Source organism: Hesperophylax consimilis, chromosome 22 (assembly GCF_061612785.1).
Source record: "Hesperophylax consimilis isolate HC1 chromosome 22, BYU_Hcon_1.0, whole genome shotgun sequence".
NCBI lineage: Eukaryota > Metazoa > Arthropoda > Insecta > Trichoptera > Limnephilidae > Hesperophylax > Hesperophylax consimilis.
In genome coordinates this window covers 14,167,879-14,191,557 of record NC_142857.1, presented here as the reverse complement: position 1 = coordinate 14,191,557, position 23,679 = coordinate 14,167,879, and the positions used below count along the sequence as shown (strand labels likewise).

The following is a 23,679-nucleotide window of genomic DNA, read 5'->3' as shown; positions in this document are numbered from 1 at the left end:
CGCACATTTCAAGGGAAGGTGGCTGTATATGCGAGATTTCAATAAACCACCTCCCTCCCTTTTTCTAACCCCTTTATGCAGCATTTGATACTTCTTGATGACATTTTGCACGCTTGACGTTCAAAATAAGAGTATGTGATTTACATGTTATTTTCAAAAACTCTGCATAAATTCTGGGCAACGCCGGAGCCAATGTACAATAAACGTGAAACGTGCTTATTATTGCATCTTCATCTGCATTATGTAAAATTTCGACTTGTATTATGTTTGTAAAAACCCTACGGGCATTCAATAAATTCATAAATAAACACATCAAATGCCATCTGTTTGATTCAACACTCGTTGGTAAAGACAATATCGGTAAATCACGGTTTACATTCGCAAAAACTTGTCCGATTCTTTGTACAAATGGATTCAAATGTTGCATGTCACAAGCATAATTTAACAAACAGGTGCTAGAATTGAACCAGCTACCTCTCGACAAAGGATTACGGTGATCGTTATGCAGTGTCATGATCGCTGAGAAGAAATTATAGCCACTATGAATAGGGATCTATTGTATTATTGTTTGAGTAATTATCTTCCTTTGTGGATTTTGTAGAAACGCTATGGTGGACATTCATAGGGCAGAATGAAGACTTTTCCACAGATATTTTCCAGTAGCACCAGTCTCTAGTCATTCTTCTTTAGCCCATTTCTTCCACGCAGTCAAAATACTTCTCATTCGATTTATACTCTATACTTTTGGGTCCCTTCGTTGGGGCATCCACATAGTCATTATCGGTGTCCCGTGATCTGTTTTTCAACAGAGACTTCAAGTTTAATTCATTGTTTCAACATAATGACTTAAGTCAATACTTAATATATTGTGCCATCGTTTCAACAATTATTAAGTTTCTTAATTTTAATTCATTCTTTTAACAAACTTGAGTTTCTTAATTTTAATTAATTCTTTCAACGTAATGATTTAAGTCAATACTTAATACATTATGTCACTTCTTCAACAATACTTAATGATCTTTTTTATGTTCGTTCTTTCTTTTAACACAGTGAATTAAGTCAATACTTAATTCATTATGTCAGTATTTCAACAATACTTAAGTTTCTAAATTTTAATACATTCTTTCAAATAATGAATTAAGTATTGACGTTACTCTTTCAACAATACTTAAGTTACTAAATTTAATTTATTCTTTCGACTTAATGAATGAAGTCAATACTTAATTAATTACGTCACTAATTAATTCTTTCAACATAATATAATATTCATTAAGAATTTGTGTTGAAAGAATGAATAACCGATCACGGGACACAGAAAATCATAAAAAATATTCCAGTTACGTTTACATAATCAAGGTAATGTTTTCACATCTTGATGAGTGAAATAAAACACAAAAAATACAGAAATAGAAAAATATATTAGAATAATACAATCCACCATCGACATTTCCCAAGCATCAGGTAAAGAAGAGATCACTTATACTAAACAATTGCCACACAACTGCACAAGTACAGGATGTTATTTAGATGGAAGAAGGAGAAGAGGAAGATTTCTTGGCAGCCCTGTCGTATCCGTTACCGAAGGGCGGTCCGCCCCCGCCCCCCGCCCCGAATGAGCCGCCCTGTCCGCCACCGTAGGGCCCGCCGTAAGGGCGGTTGAAGATATTGCCGGCTACAGAACCTGGAAATTGAGATAAATATTTATTAGTTCAACACTGTAAAATTTCTCTTTCTCTGCTTTTTCTGCTCGAACAGTCACGCACCAGCAACCGTAGTGACCCCACTTGTACTACCGCCTATTGTGAAGATCGTAATTTTATTCGTTTTTTCACGGAAAATAAAGTGAGACTTAATAAATTCATCTCAACTATCTCCAAATATTGAAATAAGCTTTGCTACACTTCACAGAATCATTTCTGGGGTTCTGACTCTATCAACAGTGTGTGCAAGATGGGTTCCACGCCTGCTTTCAAAACAACACAAATAGCAGAGAGTTGACAGTGCTAGAGAATTGCATTGCAATTTTGTCCGTTTTTTGAAGATGAGATAGAAGACGGTTTATTCGTCTGAAATGTGATATGAATACATCACTGGACGATTGAATCCTATAGACAGAGTATGAGTGGGGAAAGGAAACGAGCCAACGCCAAAAAGGCGAACCAGTTTGGCGGAGAGTGGTTTGAAACTGGATTAAAAAATATTGTTTTCATGGTACCAAAAATGTATTGCGATTCAAGGAGATTTTGCGAAAAAATAACTATTAAATGTATCTTCAAAATTTGCGCTTCTTTATTTTTTTTATTTAAAAAAATTCGAATAAGAAAAGCACGACGATTTCACATTTGAAGAAAAAATCATTACTGAACCCTTAAAATGGCCGCCATCTTGAAAAGGAGATGGAACATACAAAAAAATTAAGAAATAGGCGAAATGCATAACGGTCGAGTTAAAAAGGACTTCGCTACGCTCTGTAAATAAAGATGATGTTGAACACAAAATAAAAGTTTTCCAGAATACGATTTCGACAATTTCAAATAATAAGAAAATGAAAAGGATGATTTCAAAAAAGTATGATTTAAAAAGATAATATTTACATTGAATAATTACAATCAAATAAATTTAATTAAAACGACTAAAATTAAAACAACCAATCAACCTCTTCAACAATTACTTACTTTGATGTTCTTTACTTTTCCAATTTACCGGAAAAACCAAATTAATTAACATGAAAATAACAAATTTGAACAGTGTTTGTTTAGCTAAACATAATATATTGGACTTTTGATACTTGATATATTCCTGAGACTCTTGCACTCGCGGATACAAATTCGTAATTACAGAAGGTACCGATTATTATTTCAGTACCACGTGCATTAGCAAGTGCAACCGAAGCAATATCAGTCTAAGGGAAGAGAAATGAATTATCCAAAACAACTGACGTTTAATTCAACGTAAACTTTGCAGACTAAAACACCGCATCCATAATATTACTAATACCTATATACGTATGCAGCTTTCGTGTAATGCTTTACACAGTGTCCGGAAACTACTAGTATAAGAGAGAAACTTATGAATCAGAGTCACATGGAGAGCAAAAATTTTTTATTTTCGATGTCAATTAAAATTTTTTTTTAACATTATTTTTCGCGCCTTTTTAGTGTAGAGCCAGTGAGACTATGGCATCCCCAACTGGGGTATGTTGTGAGGCTGATGTACTGGGAAGGGGAAGATGGAACCTGGCTATTCAGATTTGGTCCCAAACAACCTAAAATCATTTTAAGCACCGTTTCAATCGCAATGGTAGTCTCACACCAGGGGAATACTAAAATTATCTTACACTTTATAGGGTTAAAAACATTTGGACTAGGTTTTCGATGCTTTTAAATATATTAAACTGCTGATATTAACATTTGGGACCGATTTAAAAAAATTAACCTATAAATTCCAACTTCGGACTCGGTTTACTCGAAAACGGAAGCTGTTAAAGGAAAATGTTTTAGTACAAAATCGACTCCAAATGTGATGTAGATTCAACAACTTTCTGATTGTTCTTCGAATTTCCGGACACCGTGTTTACTGGGTTTTCTTTGATCGTCAACTAGTTGCTTGCGAGCTCCACGATGAATCATTCTATTATATTTTATTTACGTTTATTCAGGCCAAAATGTGAGACATCACGTAGGATCAAAAAATTTGTGTGAGAAATATCAATATTAAGTTCGGGTGGACTGTCAGCCACTGGTACCTCACGTCGGTACCAGTGACTTATGGGTGTACTAGAATGCTAATATTACAAAAAATAGTACTATTGATGTTTTTGCAGCCTAAAAAGTTTTCTTTTTCTATCGGCCGAAATGAAATTTCCGGAAAATCTTCACAGAATAAACCGAATTTTTGAAAAAAATAAATAATCGTTTAGGACGAAACAACATGAACAATGTTGAATTTTGCAAACTTCACTCTATTAGACTCAAAAGTCACGAGCCGCCACTGGAAGGTACTAATGTAACTCAAAAAATACGTCAGTACTTAAAGGTTAAGTAATCCCTTATTTTAAACCCCAGTTATTTTCCAATAGTGAGGTATAAGTTAACACCAAGAAACATATATTACATATTTTTAACATGTAGGTACGTAGCCATCTGATCTTTAGGAATGTCAATTCATAGATAGATGCGCCAATGTTGCCAGCGTATATCGATTCTGATTTATTGCGTTATAAAAATCGGTCTGAATTCAATCAGCGCGACCGTGGTCAGAAAATCATCGGTAGTTAAGCCTATCGACCCGATATTGTAAAGTTATCAGTTTCACTGTGAGTTTCCCAGAGCTTAGTTAATTTACTCTCTTATATATGGAATGCTTCCAATAAAAATAGTATAAACTTAACAAAAAAGAAGATATATTTGCTTGTAATGCATAAGGTTGGCTACCACTTCCAAATCCACAGCTATAAGGGTGTAAGTATAATGCCGCCGACGGATATTGCGCCATTATTCATATTTACACGGCTTAAGTCGGAAAACGACAAGCAATGCATTGGTGCAAATTGCAAAAGGGGAGAAGTCAGTAATTAACAACGAATGAGTTATTAATTTAAGGAAACTTGTAACCTAACTTTTTGAAGTATAGATATATGTGTACGTAATAAGGTTTTCGTAATATATCAAAAAAAAGCGATGAGATTCAAATCTCATTTTGTGAAATAATGCACTTTGGTAAATTTCTAATTAAGGTGACAACATTCTCTTCAAGGCTATGAAAATAAGAAAGATGTTTAATCGCAGCTTTGTAAACAACTGATAAAAGAAATAATACAAATGATTTATCTTGCAATCTTAAGAGCACAAATGTTAGGTGGAGATGCTATTCCGGTTCTACCGTTATTTAAATGGACGATGCTAAGAGGAACTAACGGCATTGATCCCTTCGGCACCGGTGTATAGCCGGAAAACTGGTCAAACGCGAGCCCATATACGACTCGTTCTTGAGTTCAACAGCTCGGCTGTGGAACGATTTGCCGGCGGTTTTTGCCGATGCTCTCTTCAAGACCCGTTTTCACTCCTTCCTCTCATACAAAAACCCTCCACACAGCATCACAGTGACATACGTCATGAAAGAAAATAATTACCTCAGGGCCTCCTGAGGTAGTAAGGAAAAGGTTTGACGATACCAGCAAACAAAACTCTTAGAAAAAACAAATAAATCATTTGTGGTTAAAATAAACTACATGGTTTTCCAATGAGAAGTGTTATTTTGAAAAGCCCGCTATTTCGGTAGATGTTACTTTTGAAGCTGCCATTTTTTGACATTTGACAAGTATAAACTACGCCATTAATAAAAATGAAACGATACACGCTTCAACAAAGCATTAAAATTATTAAAATTCACTTGAGTGAATCAAATGCAAATCATCTTGAGTGAAGAGGCCCATTTCCACCTCGGTGGCTTCGTCAACAAGCAAAATTGTCGCATCTGGGGCTCGTAAAACCCAAGAGTTATTGTTGAAAAGCCTCTCTATCCTCCACGTGTGACTGTTTGGTGCGGTTTTGGGTCCGGCGGAATCATTGGACATTACTTTTTCGAAAATGAGGCTGGAGCAACAGTTACGGTGAATGGATTGCGATTGATCGAGTGACGATTGATGATTTTTTATGGCCGAAATTGGATGGTATTGATTTGGACAACGTTTACTTTCAACAAGACGGCGCTACGTGCTACACAAGCAACGAAACCATTGATCTTTTACGATTGAATATCAAAATAACACCTCTTATTGGAAAAATCTGTATTATAGAATACACAGCAAAATTCATCTAACCATATTATGTTAACAGCTTGTTGCTACGTGCCACACAAGCAACGAAACCATTGATTTTTTACGATTAAATATCAAAATAACACCTCTTATTGGAAAATCCTGTATTAGAAATTTACAAATTGCTTATTTTTGGGTTCTGACTCTAAGCCCGCTAACCAATATCCTGTACAAACTTCTGTAATAAAATTTGGACTTTTCTAACATCATTATCAAATAAATATTTTTTTCATTTTTCTATTTTTAAAGTTTCTTTTTAAATAGATCTATTATCAATGTTTTGACCAACAATTAATTAAACCTGCAATAATTTACAAAAAAATATGAAATTAAGTTATTTATCGATAGCTTAAATACCAATCATGGAATATTAATGGTTTTCATCTATTTTAAAAAATGCCTACAGATATCGTCATGGAGGTAATTGCTCAATGAAGACGTATATTTGTAGATTCTTTTACATTTATTATTTGAACAAACATCTGTAGGAGTACTAGACGAGATTGAAAATGAGAAAGGTTCTGAAGAAATGTAAAAAAAGTTTCTTTTATATTTACTGTTTAAAGCAAACATCGGCATGTTCGTCAAATATGGAAATAGGTCGGCCATTTCGTTGCACACACCGTACTGTATACATACGGTATGGATACGGTCGGGTATGCTATGTGCCGCGGGACAGGACGATAACCGGGAGAGGTGAAATACAATTGAATTAACTGGCGGGAATGGAATTTCAATGGAAAAATGAAATTGGAAAACAAATGGACTTTGTTTGGATCGGTTTATTGGAGTCGGAGGTTGGAATATATATTATATCACAGAGAATATATACACGTGAAGGATGTCTAAAAGACATGACAGTTTCTATTTTTGTGACACATCACAATAGCGCCCATGTCTCTACGGTGTAAAGGCAGGGGTACTATGTTGCCACCCGTTTGGGCGGCGTTGTGAGGCGGATTAAGGTATGAAGAGATTTATTAATGCAGGTCTTGAAAAGGCCCGGATTATATGCAGGAGGAAAAAAAGATTCCGGTAGTTACACAAAGACGAGTTGAAGAAATGTGTTTTACTACACATCAATGTACATTATGAAAACCAAAAATATGATTTGAATAAATAGAAGTTTTCCCATCGTTTCACATGAGTAGAAATCAAATAAAATGATTAATTACTGTATAAAAATATATACGTTAAGTACAAAAAATCGTTTTTCATAATAAAATTAATGAAAGCATATTAAGAAAAAAATTAAAAGATTACAATTTTATACCTAAGATTATACGTTTGTCATTTTCGTTTAATTAAACTTTTTTCTTGCTTATGAAGTCACAAAATAAATGAAAACCATTTTCACGTTTCTAGAATTGTTTGCCAAGCGATTTTAAATGCCTATTATCTAAAATTTTAAACAGAAATTGGTAAATAGATTATGAGATATCATCTTGCAAACTTTGACACCTCCTGTCTCTGAACAAAGTAAAGTGAAGTTAGAACCCTTTACAACTAATAATTTTTTAATCATAAACTAATGTTTATAAGACAAGGTTTTTTTATGCATAGCACAAAGGATAAAAAATTATTATAGGCAATAATTAGTCGCCTGAAATATAATACAAATTGAAAATATCTCCCGAGTAAAAATAAATGCCGCCGACGGGAATTGAACCCGCATGTAGATATACTATGTAGCATGTAGATATAATGAAGATATAATATGTCCCGAAGCCATCTAGTGGGAAATTTAACACTAACAAAGCCTTTTCTACTAAAATGAAGTTGGTTGTTTACAGGTGAAAAAAATAATAATAAGCAGTAATTGTTGATTGAAGCATTAGTACATATTGACTTATTTGGCGGGTTGGGAATAAGCCGACGTAGCTCAGTGGTCCAGAGTACCTGACCGCACATCGGAAGGTACGGGTTCAATTCCCGTCGGCGGCATTTATTTTTACTCGGTAGATATTTTCAATTTGTATGGATATTTCAGGCGACCAATTATTGCTTATAATAATTTGATATCCAACTAAAGTGACGAACTACACGCCGCCTCGTAAAAATGATCAAGTGTCACATACAAACACAATGGCAATAGCAAAAGGTATAAAGTCATGTTAGAACCTTGTAAATCAAATTGAAGCTCTAAATACTTGATGTACTCCGTCATACAAGTATCCACGGAAATACAACACAGATGGCTCTGAAAGTTATTTTATTTGCAGAAATGAGCAAAATAAATGGTTATGTATTCAAAGGTCATTTAAAAAAAATATATCTATGAACCTTGTCCAACTGAGGTGGTAATTACATAATAATATGGGAAAGCAGTTTCAACCCCCCGAAGTTATCGCACTTTACCCCCGGACACCCTGCATTATAATATGCGCTAGTAAGATGAATTAACTTTGGAAGGTGATACGTGAACTTTCAAATAAAAAAGTTAAAAAACCTTTTTTCGAATATCCATTAAAAATATTTTCCCAATGTTAGCATTAGGTAAATGTCTGTGAAGATGATGTTTATTTAATAGAATAAAAAAAGTTTTGCTTTCAATACGAGCAATCCAACATATTGTCTGGAAAGCATGATTGCTGGAATATCGAAAATTGTAATAACAGAACTGTTCATTTTTTATCTATTTTTATTAGTTCTATCCTGTAGAATCGCCACAAGTTTCTTTACTCCGATCAAATGGAACATAATTTCACATAGTAAGTGTGTAGCAATGGTGTCAGTCTACTTAATCGATGTTATGGTGAAACCAATACGATACAAAACAAGTAAAATCGTCATGACGATGGTCACTGTAATGCTGTCCGAAATGTTGGCTAGAGAAGGAGGTCACACGACACGGCATAATACCCAAAAATAAATCACCATACTACTTTTGGCCGTAAAAACTCAGGCCAAGTAAAATCTCTTTCTTATTATATTTCAGTTTGGGTACCGCCGCCCCGGGAATCATTTTTTCGATAATCGATACCTTTGCCATATGTCACCCCAAGTGGTTCCTTACGTTTGGTGATTTAACAGGGGTGCCCGGATTCATCGGGTGAGATGTGTGCCAGATCGGAAGAGGCTGGTTTGGAGAGACCCTTTGACCACTCCAAATGGTTTCTCTTGATTCATCGCCCTGCGCCGCAGGAGAGCGATAAATCATTCGTCTGCCACTCTTGGAGACACTGATCCCTAAATTCCTACCCACCCCTCATACCTTTTTCCTTCAACTTCCTCTCCTTAAAAAGACCCTCCACACAGCATCCCCAAAGATGACGGGCCTGAAAGAAATTATTTTCCTCAGGGCCTCCGTGTGGGGTTAACGTAAAAAAAACTATAAAATTAATTCAATCACCAAAGTTGACATTTCTTAGGCAAAATTCCATAACACTTATCTGTACAATTTTTTTTTCATAACACAATCTCGATAGTTCTTTCAAAACTGAATATGCCTTATCTGAAATACAAAAACGGTTACCAAAAGTTTATGCGTGATATGTTTTATCGATAAAGAACTCTGAACTTGTAAAAATATATCGCATCGATACAGAAACATTTTCACAGGGGGTACTGCCTTAGCAACGAGTGAACCATAAATGTTTCACAGAAATGTTTGCTTTGGAAAAAGCAAACTCTCCCGGTAACTATTCAATTATTCAAAGCAGTTTTTCAGATATTTAATATTCTTTTTTTCCTTTGTAAAATATCGAAATCGACTGGTGCGTTTTTAGAATAAATAATATTGATAGTTCTATGGTTAAAATTTTTTTATTACTTTAAAAAAATGGGTTGCGAATGATCTTAGGACGGGTTGTTTCGGAGAATTTGAACAATTCTTCAAATTTCAAAGTTAATTAGTTCTGTGAAAGATCCTTTTTAAGTTCTGTTATTATTTCAGTTATGTCAAGCAGCTAGCCTATAATAAAACAGAACTTGAATGGGACATTAACAGAAATGTGGTATAAATTTTTAAAATTATTTTATTATTTGAATATAAATATCTTACTAAAGTTTAAAATTGATAGTTAGTACAAAAATAACTGTTATTTTACGAAAAAACAGTATTTATACGAAATCTTTGGCACGGGGCACTTAAAATAAAAGTTAAAGAAAAGATCTATTTATCAGTTAGAAGTGCTTTCCGTACAAATTTTAATGTAAACAGATGTTTATTTTAGCCCAATAGCCCAATGCTATATCTCACTTATACTCGACTGACACAGTAGATCTCCATTCGATTTAAATTTCGTAGACATGGTTTTGTATTTAATATTGAAGCCCTGATTAGGCAAATATTTGATCACCAAACAAATCCACAGGGCATTTCTTGTGATCTTTTTTATTTAACAGTGTGTATTTAATATTTTGTCTTTTTTGTGTAAGAATCTTCTGTGCTTTTTACTGTGCATACATAAATATGCTTTTCTATGCATTAGGGGGCGCCGCTACTGTAGATTCTAGAATGAAATAGATCTTTTGCCAGTCTTCACACAGAGGTCTTTGGTTCCGTAAGGAACTGAGCAAGTGGCCAAAAGCATGACGTAACTTTTTTTTTTTACTCTTATTAGGTACCTACCTACCTACCCACTATTTCAGTAACAACACTCTCGTCTGCGCAGGTAAGTTTATTCGTATGTGTAGTATTATCCTAGAGATGAGAAATAGTAGACAGCAAGATAAGGGTGAGAGGAACAAACCAAAATTATTGATTCAACGATTGCCTTAATTGGTTGTCTGATTATGATCGAATGATGATCAATTAAAATCACTTCGGTAATCAGTTTGTACTGTGATAAATAATTTTGCAATTAAGAAATAAAGTATTGATAAACTTAATGCTTATCAAAAATTCGGGAAACATTTTTCTAGTTCGTGATAAATTTAATTCCTAATTTGTGATAAATTGCGACATTATTTTCTGAATTAATTAAAGACCCAATTCGCAAACTTTTAAATAAGTGAAATTATCTTTTGAATATTAAATAATTTTCCTCTGGCATAAAAACAGAGCGCTTCAAGCTGTTTTTATAGCAGAAATGTGGACTTTATTGGTATGGGAGTTGTATCGACTTAAATCCCTGTGGGGTGGAGGATACATTTATCACTTGGAAATCTGAAAGTTTGAGAAGTTCATGAAAACAATGCCAGCCTTCAGCGTACACGAAAAGTTCAGTAAATATGAAAAGCTTCAGAATGTACTTTAAACTTTCAAACTTGTCAAGAAAAGCACAAGTGACCTTGATAAATAAAATCAATTCAGATATGTACAAAAGAAAGCTTAAAGTTTTACCGTTCTTGTGATTTTACTTCTACTAAAATTATACAGCATAAAATAATACGCAAGTCGAAAATAAAATTTAGCGTGAAACGCTTCAGTTGACGCTTCTTTGACGGCCTCAGTGGTTGAGTGATTACGATCCATTGCTACGAATCCGGAAATCGAGGGCTCAAATCTTATTTTGATTAAATTTGTATTCTCTATTCATTAAAAATAATATTTAGTAAATTTGGAGAAGTTCCGGATTGGTAGACATTTTCATTATTGCCCTGGTAAACGACCACCAATGAAGATCGAAAAGTTGCTTGAAATGGCTTCAGTCGTGTTGGTGACCAGATCTCCTTCCTCTATCCCTCCCGACTACCTTCAGCCTCATAATATTCCCCAACTGGAGATGTCATCGTCTCACTGGCTCCTAACGGTCGGGAGCATTTTGGACTCTTGTGCGGCTTGTCGTCATTAATTGCTTCAATCTATGTGTGATAGGTATTTTTCCATGTGGAAAAAATGCCATCGTTTTGTCCCTATGCACAAACAGGGTGCTTCAGTGGAAGTGACCAAAAGGCAGTCCGAGGAAGAGAAAAAACAAAGGGTAAAAGAAAATTGAAGTAGGATAGGAAGTCTTATAGAATGGAAGCCAATTGCTAGGGAACCGTCTGTGTAGGGAACCAAATCTTACTATGGAATATGGTAGAAGACGACGAAACAAGTCAAATAATATTTATGGCGGTGTCATGTGAAGGATTTTTGAATTTTTAAAAGTAGTTTGGCAAGCTCACTCAAAGGGCATTAAAATAATGTTTTTTACTAGGAATATTATGACAACAAAGCAGCTTTCTATGTAATCTCTGTATTCTAAACGAAAATGGAAATTAAATATAGAGTTTTAATGGAAATGAATAACTTTGGATACACCTCTATTTAATCAAAATAATCGGCACGTTTTGGAAACATAATTTTTTCATCACGATAAACGTAAAATAAAGATATTTTATTTAAATTAAGTTGAAATTTTTTAATGCAATAGATTTTTTCAATGGATTCCTAATGTATTGTTATTTTCTGCACATTCTTGTGACTTTGAATTTTTACTATGGGGCGTTAGATAACGTGATGTGAATATTTATACGTAACGACATATGAAGGAATGAATAATCTACTGAAATAGGTACAAAGAAAGCAGTATATAGGTGCAGGAAATGATCGTGATGTAGTTTTTGTATGGACCAGTTCGTTTTTTTTAAACCGTATTTTTAAACTTTACCTGCTATTTTTGAACGCTGACCTTTACAGCCACTGAATAGAATTTTTACACCCCTACTCTATCATAATCTAATCTTATTTTTACACCCCTACTCTATCATTAGTTAAGCTTATTTTTACACCCCTACTCTATCATTAGTTAAGCTTATTTTTACACATCTACTCTATCATTATCATTAGAGGAAGAAGATAATATCCTAACTGGTGACTTTAATATAAATTTCAAAAATTTGAATGATACATATACTAAAAGACTTAAAAAAATTATCCAAGCATCGGGAATGAAACAACTTGTTAAAAGTGAGACACGAATAACGGATAAATCCAGGACGTTAATTGACCTTGTCATATCCAACAGATTAGATTTGAATGTAAAAGTTCTAGATGAGCCAAAAATAACCGACCATAACCTTATCCACATTACAGATAACACAAAAAGAACTAATACGAAAACCAGCAAAGTAATAAAATACAGAAATTATAAAAAATATAACAGTGAAAGGTTAATTGAACTTCTGGGTGATATGAATGAACTTCATCAAATGGAATTTAATGAACAGTCTAAATCATTAATAAATAACCTTCAAGAAGTAATCGATCAGTTAATACCAATCCAAACTACTAAAATAAGAGGAACAAATAAATGGTATAACATAGAACTACAATCAACACAATATGAAAGAGATAGACTGTACAAAATTGCAAAAATCTCAAAAAACTCACAAGACTGGAAAGCATTCAAAAATGCAAGAAATAAATACTCAAAACAACTGAAAGTTTGTAAGAACGATTACTTCAAAAATAAAATTATCTGTGAAAAAGGAGACACTAAAAAAATGTGGAAAACCATAAAAGGATTAATGCAAACTGAAGATAAAGGGATGAAACATGACATTGAATTTCCACATCAGATACAGGGTAGCATAAAGAACTGCTTCAACAAATATTTTGTAAACAGCATAACGGAATTACATCAGAGTATACCAATACTGAAGAAAGACAACCGCGTGAGAAATGTTCCCCTAAACCGAGAAAAACTTGTGTTTAAAGAGATTGATGAAACATATCTTTTACAGATTCTAAACAGCACCAAATCAAAAGAGAGTCCAGATGGAATAAGTTTTACAGTTTTAAAGGATGCAATGCCAGTGATAGGACCTCATCTACTGAACATAATAAATGAATCGTTAAGAAGTGGAAAATTTCCAAACACATGGAAAACATCTATTGTGATCCCGATTCCGAAAGTTGTTAATACCAGAAAATGTGAAGAATTTAGACCAATAAATATGTTACCAAAATACGAACAGGTGCTAGAAATTGTAATAAAGAAACAACTCGTTGAGTATTTGGAAAAACATCATATATTATGTGACGAACAATCAGGATTCCGTAATAATAACTCTTGTGAAGCTGCAATAAACATTGTGATTGATACATGGAAGAAAGAAACAGATAATAAAAAAATCACCATTGCAACATTCTTAGATTTTAAAAGAGCATTTGAAACGATAGAAAGGAAAAAACTTTTGGAAAAATTAGAAGATATAGGTCTTTCTGAAGTAGCTCTAAATCTTTTCAAAGAATGTATCCATGAAAGAAAACAGGTAACAAAAGTGGAAAGCTCAGAATCAGAACCGATAGAAAACAACCTCGGTGTTCCACAAGGGTCGGTATTAGGTCCAATTCTATTAATTATTTACATTAATGATATAATTAAAACCATAAAACATTGCAAAATTAGATTATTTGCAGACGATACATTAATCTATATTTCATGTGAAGAGTACATAGATGCAATCAATAAATTAAATGAAGACCTACAAAATATAGCGAAATGGCTGAAATTAAACAAATTAAAACTGAATGTCAACAAAACAAAATATATGGAAATAGGCAACAAAACGCATAACACAGAGTTAAAATTGACAATTAATGACGAAAAAATTGAAAAAGTAAAAATGAAATTAAGTACCTGGGTGTGATACTAGATTCAAAACTAACTTTCGCAGCAAATTTTGAATATGTGCTAAAGAAGGTATCTAAAAAAGTCAATTTTCTTAGAAGATTAAGAAATAAACTAAATGGAAACACTGCAGAGCTGATTTATAAAACTATAGTTGCTCCACATTTAGATTATTGCTCTACTATGTTGTATTTGGCCAATGAAGGAAACTTGAACAAGCTAGATGTTATACAGAATAGAGCTATGAGATGTATACTAGGAAAAGGAAAATACGCAAGCATAGATCAAATGAGAGAACAGCTAAATTGGATTTCTATAAAAAAGAGACTATTATTTAATGTGTTAATTTTTGTACATAAAATCATGAACAACCAAATGCCAAAATATTTTAAGGATGAAATTGTTTTTAATAGATATGTTCATAATTACGAAACCAGAAATGTATATAGGATTAGATTGCCACATATGAAAAAAACAAAATCACAGAACTGCCTAATGTACAAAGGACTAAAAATGTATGATGAAATGCCTGAAAGTCTGAAGAATGAAGGAAGAATGAATGTATTTAAAAAGAAATGTTATATTTATTGTAAAAATATGTAAAATTACAAAATGAAATATGATCTTGTTTATATTAGTTTATATTCAAATGTATAAACTAACTCAATAAATAATTTAAATTAACTAAGCTAATTTTTACACCCCTACTCCTATCATTAGCTAGGCTAATTTTTACTCTCCTACTTTATCATAAGATAAGCTAATTTTTACACTCCTCTTTGTTTATTGTTAATTCAAAGATAATAATCACCCATCATAGATCGGAACGATTTTACCACAGGTATTTTATAAGATTTAGGTGTAAGTTAGGATGTTGGAATGACTTGCCGACTTACGCCTTTGTTTCATCCTGCAACATAGGTCCCTTAAGTATCCAGATTTTCTCCAAAGTTTATCAAAAATCACCCTAGACACAGCATCTCCAAGGAGTTGTATCTTATCTTGTTAACAGGCTTCGTTGGAATAATCGATAAGCCTTAGATTTAAGTCACTGGTAGTTAAAAATCTTAATAGTGTTGCTAGCTATAAAAGGTGACCGGATAAACCATCGAAATGACAATTCAACACATCTTGAAAAAGTTTTATAAAGTCATGAAAAGTGATGAAATAAAATCTATTTTAAATAGGTTACTTAGGTAGTGTTAGTTTTTTTTCACCACTTTTAAAGACTTTATATCACTTGTTGAAATTTTAATAATTTTATAACACTCGTTGAATTATCATTGTTTTATCATGAAACCCTATAAAACTTAGTTGTAAGTCGCTAGCTATAAATCTTGGATGTGAATCATTAGTTATAAATGTTAGTTGTAAGTCACTAGCAAAAAATCTTGGTTGTGTATCACTAGTTATAAATCTTAGTTGTAAGTCACTAGCTAAAAATCTTTGTTGTGAATCACTAGTTATAAATCTTAGTTGTAAGTCACTAGCTAAAAATCTTGGTTGTGAATCACTAGTTATAAATTTTAGTTGTAAGTCATTAGCTAAAAATCTAGGTTGTGAATTGCTAGTTATAAATCTTAGTTGTAAGTCACTAGTTGTAAGTATGGGTGATAAGTAATAAGTTAAATAAATTAAGTTATAAAGCGACCTTGAGGAGATTTTTTCCAAGAAAACTGAGCTTTAGAAATAATACAATGATTTATTATTAATATAATTATTTCTCTGGAACTTCTATTTACAGTTAATTCAAAACATAAATATCCGTACGGTAAGCTAGTTAGTTAAATTGTAATCGAATTCTTTTCAATAACACAGGAACGACAGTGGTATTGATTCCAGGAATTCTTTTGTGATTTTTTCATCACGTAATTAAAAAAAAACTTGATCCTTTAATCACGAGAATGACTTTTCAGGAAATTTATGTCCCTCCAATGCGTGATTGGGAAAATAAATTCAAATGGTCCGTCAAACGAAATCAGATCCATCACCGATTGGAATATCTCCTAATCAATGGAAATAAATTAAGGCGAGGGCAATGAATCATTTGTTTAAATAAATCAATTGAGAAATGAAGAATGACAAAGGGTGATTCGCGTTTTGGACAAATTTGGAGATAAAAGGGAAAAAGCGTGTTTAAAGGTTAAATACCTTATGTTACAGTGAAGTCGTCTGTTATAATGAAATTTTATTTTTTACAAATCTAGCGTGTTAATTAAAGCAATTTTTTTTAATTTTTGGAAAAATATCGAATTGTAACCGCTGTTAAAATGATGACTTGTGCGTCACTGCAGCACTGCCATTCGAATAATTAAGAATTTATTAATATGAATATTGTTCGGATTCGCGTCTCATATGACGTCACGGGACACCATTGCACACGTTCAAACCATTGCATACCTGAGTTCACTTTGAAAGCTAATAACTTCCTTTTTTTTTGAGTTATCGTAAATATGATAACGAATCGTAATGTTCTTTAATAACTCTATAAAATACGCTTACATTAAGTTGTAAAAAATAAATTAGAAGATGAACTCAAAATAGGTAGGTATTATTGAAAATAATGATTCGTCGTTACATTTTCTCTGTTTATAGGTATGAAATGGAAGACTGTACACTAAACCAAAAATTGACATTCGATTTCTGTCTTTACACATAAATCAGAATTTACACATTCGTAATACGGTCGAACAAGGTTTTAACATACGTCTCATCTCACACTTACAGCATTATGTATACTTCCGTACTAAATGTATTATTTATAATATATTTTTAGCCAATTTACAATTTTCGTAATATGGTCGCACATTGTTTTAACATAGAGGGATCTCAATTTATCCTAAAACTATTATTTATAATATATTTTTACCCAATTTACACATTCGTAATATAGTCGAACATAGTTATAACATACAGGGATCTCATATTTACAGCATTCTGTGTACTTTTGTCCTAAAAGTATTATTTATAATATATTTTCACCCAATTTACACATTCGTAATATGGTCGAACATGGTTATAAGGCTTAGTATCAGAACTCCATTATAGACTGTTCGCCATTGGCAAGAAATCACCTTGATACTTGCCGAGACCCCAAAGAATACCAAACCAAAAGAAGATGGATCTAATTAGCTTCGCTTTTAGAGAGAAATTTTCTCAAGGACTCCATTTGTGTCGAGTCATCCGAAAAAGCTAATCAGGCAATAGTTAAAAGGTGTAAATCAATAACACAAAGCGTTCCTCTTTCTGTTCGCCTATCTTCCTAAAAAGTTTCTGGTTTTTTGTTTGGGAGAGAGCCAGAAGGCAAAGGTTAATGAGAGACTGTTTTTTCGCCCCCTGAACAAAGTAGTTACATTAGTTCGGTCTTTTTTCGCTAGGTGTTAATTTAAAATGGCGTTTGCGGAATGTCATTTAGTTTAATGGAATGGCGGAGGTATGTTCCCTGAATTGTACGTTCGTTACAAACTACCAATGTAATTTAGGAATGGTGCACGGTAGCCGGAAATAAATTACTCCGTGAAATAAATAAAATTTATAAATAAGACGCCAGTGCTACGTCGTCAGTCGATCGACTCCGATGATCGATTATCCTTATACGCAGCGCGTGGCACTACAGCTCTTCATTAATTTTTCTACATATTATCGCAACCGTCCGACTTACACTTATTTCCAGCCTTAGAATTATATCTTCAAGGCAAAGCAGAAAATATGATATTTATTTTACACAGTAACTTTACTATTAGTCTGTTATTCAGATTGTAGAATAAGCAAAAATGGTTATTTCTATTACATTAAACATCATATCATGTAATTGATGAATAAGGTAATACTAATAAATCTAAACGATGAATGAGATCGATAAAAATGACACATTTAAGACACAATGGCCTAGTGAATTGTCTCGATAATACAGAGGTGCTGGGTTCGATTCTCGGTTGCGAATGTTACCTTTTTATCTTCTATTTTAGTTTAGATTTATTAGTATATTCTTCAACTTCAATATTTAATATTAAATTAATGGGTAAAACTTTCAAAAGTATTTAAAAATTATTCAAATAAAATTAAATAATCACATTAGGTATTTATAAAAAACGAAGCAGGAAGTTTCAGAGATCATGGTGATAAGATTTTAAAAAGTTTTTTAAATTCAACAAATTGACCGTTTTGGTACAACGACTACCTTTGTCATGGCATGACAGATTTAACGAAATCAGAACAACAAACCAATTATTTATTTATTTTTACACTCGGCCTTACGAAAGCACTTTTTTTAAAAACTGGTTGGCGTGAGGTTATGAAATGAAGCTATAATCATATTGTTGCGGTGTATTAATGAAAAGCTTGTCACTAAAAGTAGGTATATTTATTTGAATGTAACGTTGGCCCACCCTGCACCGAGATACATTCCTCGGCAAGACGCTCTCGACTTCATCTAATTGATGGTGGTTGAAATGTGGCTTCAGAGAAGTTGAAATGTATGTGATTAATTACATTATATTTCGCGTACAGTCGCGGTGCACTGCCAACCGGGATGCAGTTCCGATGCATAACGCTTACAACCTACAATATAGCTCATAGGGATCGCATCTTGGACCACTCTTATTTAATATTTATATAAATGACATTTCCGTATGCTTTAAAAATAGTTACTTTGTTTTATACGCGGATGACATGAAAATTTATAAAGCTATACAGTGTTTATCCGATTGTATGGAATTGCAAAGCGATCTTGATAATTTGTGCGTATATTGTGAATCAAATTTATTGTCCTTAAACATATCTAAGTGTCACTCGATTACATTTACTAGAAATAAAAACAAAATCATCTATCCATACAACTTGAATAACAAACCTTTACAACCTATGTCTACGTGTAAAGATCTAGGTGTTTACTTAGATAGCAAATTAATTTTTGACAAGCACATTGAACACATTATTTCTAAATCCTACAGAATGCTAGGTTTCTTATTAAGAATATGCAAAGTTTTCAAAAGTGCTAAGACTCTGAAAATTTTGTTCTGTTCATTGGTCAGAAGTCCACTGGAGTATGCTTCCACAATATGGAATCCTCAATATAAGGTATACATAGATTTAGTAGAAAGTATACAGAATAAATTTTCGAAACATTTACTCAAGAAATACAACAATACTACAAATAATATGTTAACTTTACAAAAAAGACGCACATTGTCAGACCTGTTGTTTCTACATAATCTGCTAAATAATAAAATAGATAGTCCCGAATTACTATCCGTCATTGGTTTAAATGTTCCAACGAGGCGTACCAGGCACACTACACTATTTCATATTGAAGCCAACAATACCAATGCAGCAAACAACTCAGTAATTACTCGCGCAATCACAACATACACCCATTACGAAAAATTACTACATTTAGACATCTTTCATGATTCCTTTCTAACATACAAAACTAACTTATTAAATTTCTTAGCATGACAAATTTCAAAAATATTTTCACATCATTTTTCAAAACTCCTATGTATTAACAGTCAATTACAATTCGTGAGCTTATTATAATTCTTATTTTCAATTCATTTATTATTATCTATCCACACACTTCCTTCCTTTTATAACAATCTCAGGCGAAATTACGTAATGACATTTTATGGACATACGTAATAGGTACTACAACTATGTAATAACTAAAAAATTTCTAACTGTATCTTATTGTACTGTGTATGTCTTAACAAATAAATAAATAAATAAATAAAATAAATGGCTTCTAGCTCCTTGCTCCTGGCGGCTGACGTTATTATGCATCACTTGCACTTAGGGATTAATTCTCGCTATGAAACATTAGACGGTATTAATCTTAATTAAGATATGAACATGATATTTTGTATGGTTGATTGTATTTTAATTGCAATTTTTGGCATGCTGAGTTCAGAACGAAGAGTTTTATGTGATTTATGGTTCCAGTTTCAACACACTTTTGATTTTTTTCGCTATATGAATAGTTGATACATATTATTGATTTTCTAATCTTGCCGAATTTTTTTTTTTTTGGAAGTTCTAGCGTTTTTGATTGTTCTGTTTAGTCAGATGAATGACGCTATTCTTTTTTAATTAATCATTTTACTAATGTGAATAATTCTGCCATTTATGTAGAAATTGTGTTGTTATTTAATAGGAAGTCTTTTTCATACGATTTACAATTTGAAGAAAGACAAATTTTGGTAACTGATGACTTGAAAATAAATGCTGACTTCGAATGTATTCACCAATGTGAGATGCATACGTTCAAGCTGGATGCCAGAAAGCTCACCAAGAAGAAGCATGTATTAAGAACTTGAAAGCTTGAATCTCTATGAAATTTTAAATGCATTGAATCAAAGAGATATTTAAAACATAAAGCGATAGCTTTTATGAAAACATATATATCTTTTTTGGAATGGTTTTGTGCGATTGAACATATATTATGATTTGTGCCACGTTGTAAGGATGAGCTGAAAGGGTGCCCTAAAATGATTGAATCATTAAAAGGTTTGACACAAGTTTGTAATTATGAAATTGAAAAAAGCGTGAATCGCCTTCAAGCAATGTTTCTGATTTTTTAAATGAAAGCTGTGGGTTTAACAAAGATGAAACAAATATTATTAGAGAAACAAACACTTATGGACACAGAAGACACAATGATATGATGGTGCATAAATATAATACGTTTAAAACCTGGCAATTACAGCATCTTGAAGATCACAATAAACATAATGCTCCTTTCCATGTTGATGATACTTGCAAACTAACAGTCTATCAGTTTAGATGGACTGTAAAATTGTTTTGGTAATGAACGTAGTTTCGCACCAAAATCTTTCAGAATCTGTCCAAAAATTCCTAATCCTGATGTTTTAGGATTGTCAAAAGATTCATCTATTGAACCTTCAGAACGGACTGGTTTTATGAGCTCAATATTTTTTGATTCACTTACGGTAGGTTTCGTTACAAGACTACTGGGGTAAAAATATATTTCTCTTGTTCCGTTGATACTAGTAATAACTTCGTGATTTGACTTATGAGGATGTCCATTAGTTTTTGGTACTTTTGTTGTGTTGGGTTTTAGTAAAAATGTTGGGTTCGAATCAAGTGTTTTAGTTCCAAGTAGAATGTCGTGGGAATCTTCATTAAGATGGTTAAGATTAGCCATATTATAATTAAACGGTCTTGTATTTGGTGCTTTTTTCTGCGTTTCACCATTGTTTTGTGAATTATCAACAGTAGCTCCAAGTGGGGCTTCAGCAGTTCTTCTATCCACGAAAATGGTTCGATGATTTTCCAGCGGTACGACAGGGTTAGCAGGTTCTGAATCAGATGTTACAACTCCAAGTGGAGTCTTTTGTTTACCTCCACTTAGATAACTGAGATCAGCCCCGTGATTATTATAAATCGTAGCGTAACGGTTTTTTACCAGTATCGTTGGGTTAGTTGGTAATGCATCAGTTTTTCTATCTCCAAGTGGAGTTCTAGGTAGATCTCCACTTAGATAGCTTAGGTCAGCTCCATTACGGTTATAAATCGTACTATGGGGAGTTTCTACTGGCATTCTAGGCAAATCTCCATTGGTGTAACTCGGATTACCCCCGTTACTGCTATAAAGAACACTCTGTTCTATCGGAAAAATTTGTTTGGTTGGTAGTATAGCAGATTTTCTGGCTTCAAGTGCGGTTCTAGATAAATCTCTATATATATGACTTGAATCAGCTTCGTAATTATTGTACATAGAACCCCGAGTATTTTCTACAAGGGTGCTTGGAATAGCTGATTTTGGTTCAGGTATTCTTGTTCCATGTAGACTAATTTGATTTTCTCCATTAAGATAACCCAAGTCTATTCCGTGCTCGGAGGGTCTCGTTAGATCTCCTGTAGAACTTTCAAGTTTTACAGAAGTCACCACGCTTGTGACACCTTGCTGACCACTATTTTTTAATGTCTTTCTGGGTTCCAAATAATTTGTCGATTCTTCATGATCACTCAAATTAGCCCCGTTGCCATCATCAGCAGAAATAAATATTTTTCTATCCGTTTCGTTAGGTTTCGAAGATTTGATTATTAATTCATCCACATTGGTATTAACGTGTGATGTTGTTTTCTTGTTTGTTATATGTTCTGGATTATTTGACGGTTTGGGTATTCCCGATTCTGAATTATCAACTAACATTTTACCATGGAGATTACTAAGACTGAGTTCATCAACACCAGATCCATAAATTAATGGTTTTTCAGTTTTCACGAGGGGTTTGTTTTCTAAATTGGGTTTACCATTATTTACAGATTTGTCAGCTGCATTTAGTTCAAAGATAATTGGGATATTAGAACGATGTAGTGGTCGATTTATTTCTGTTTCAAATGGATGTCTAGGTAATATCCCATGTAGGTATCTTAGATCGCCATTTTCATCAACTTTTGGAGTTTCTTTCATAACAGTTTTAGGCTTAATTAAAGGTATTTCCTTTCTCGTGGGAAATTTATTTACTACTTCATAATGCTTGCCATCATTTGCTTCTTCTGATTCGAATGAACTACTTGATGAATCTGAAGGCAGAAAACCAATAATTTTTTCATCGTCAAGAATTATCGGATCTTCCGAATATTCAATCGGCATTTTTGGGCCCATAACCTCTTTGTGTAGATTATGTTCAACGTATAATTGCGTTGGAATGCTTGAACTTTTATTTAAGAAACTTCGTAAATCAGTTGCTTTGGATGGGTTACGGATTGATTCACCAATATTTTTGTCATACTTTTCACCATCACGAGGAGGTTTACTTTCGTCTTCTGATGGCTTTTCCTTTCCTTCATCAATACTACTATGAATTGTCGATTGATATGGTAAACTTGATCTACTAAGGCTATATAAGGTAATTGGTTGCTTTTGATAACTTTCTGGCAAAGCATGATTATTTTGCACTGTTCCATGAATATTGCTATGATTCGTACAATCACACTTAACCTTTTTAGTTAACTCTTCATTTTTCCCATCTTTCTTTGCATAAATTCTTGTTTGATTTGGTAAAGTAAATGATCTAGTGAGCATAAATGGTACAAAATATTGATTGAGTGTCTCAAGTTCTTGATGATCATTTTTTGCCGAGTATTGGTTTATTTTAGGATATCCATTTTGTACATTATCACCGGAAGAGTGATATTCTACGCTAGGCCTTTGTACAAGGGTTGATCTATCAGTTAGATCCCCATAGTGATGTTTTTGGCTGTATCCATCAAGAAGGGTATGTACTGGCTCTCCTGGTGCATTTAAGATTCCAGTAGTTGCTCTGTGGTGACCATTGTAATGGATTGGTTCTTCATTGCCTGTGGCATAGGAAATTTTCATTGAATATTTGA

The 23,679-nt window shown here is 33.1% G+C and overlaps 2 protein-coding genes and 1 non-coding gene across 4 annotated transcripts in view; 2 read left to right on the top strand and 1 right to left on the bottom strand.

The window, feature by feature from the left end:
• Positions 1–23,679, top strand: part of galene (potassium two pore domain channel subfamily K member galene) — a 340,051-nt gene that overhangs the window by 8,292 nt on the left and 308,080 nt on the right. The window lies entirely within an intron of this gene.
• Positions 1,441–23,679, bottom strand: part of LOC149412874 (uncharacterized) — a 203,695-nt gene continuing 181,456 nt past the window's right edge. The window contains exon 6 of the mRNA XM_089645148.1: positions 1,441–1,681. Coding sequence (XP_089501274.1) covers positions 1,524–1,681 — 158 coding nt within the window. The 3' untranslated portion in view covers positions 1,441–1,523. The remainder of the gene's footprint in view (positions 1,682–23,679) is intronic.
• Positions 7,690–7,762, top strand: TRNAC-GCA (transfer RNA cysteine (anticodon GCA)). The gene has a single exon. It is a non-coding gene; the product is annotated as a tRNA-Cys (tRNA).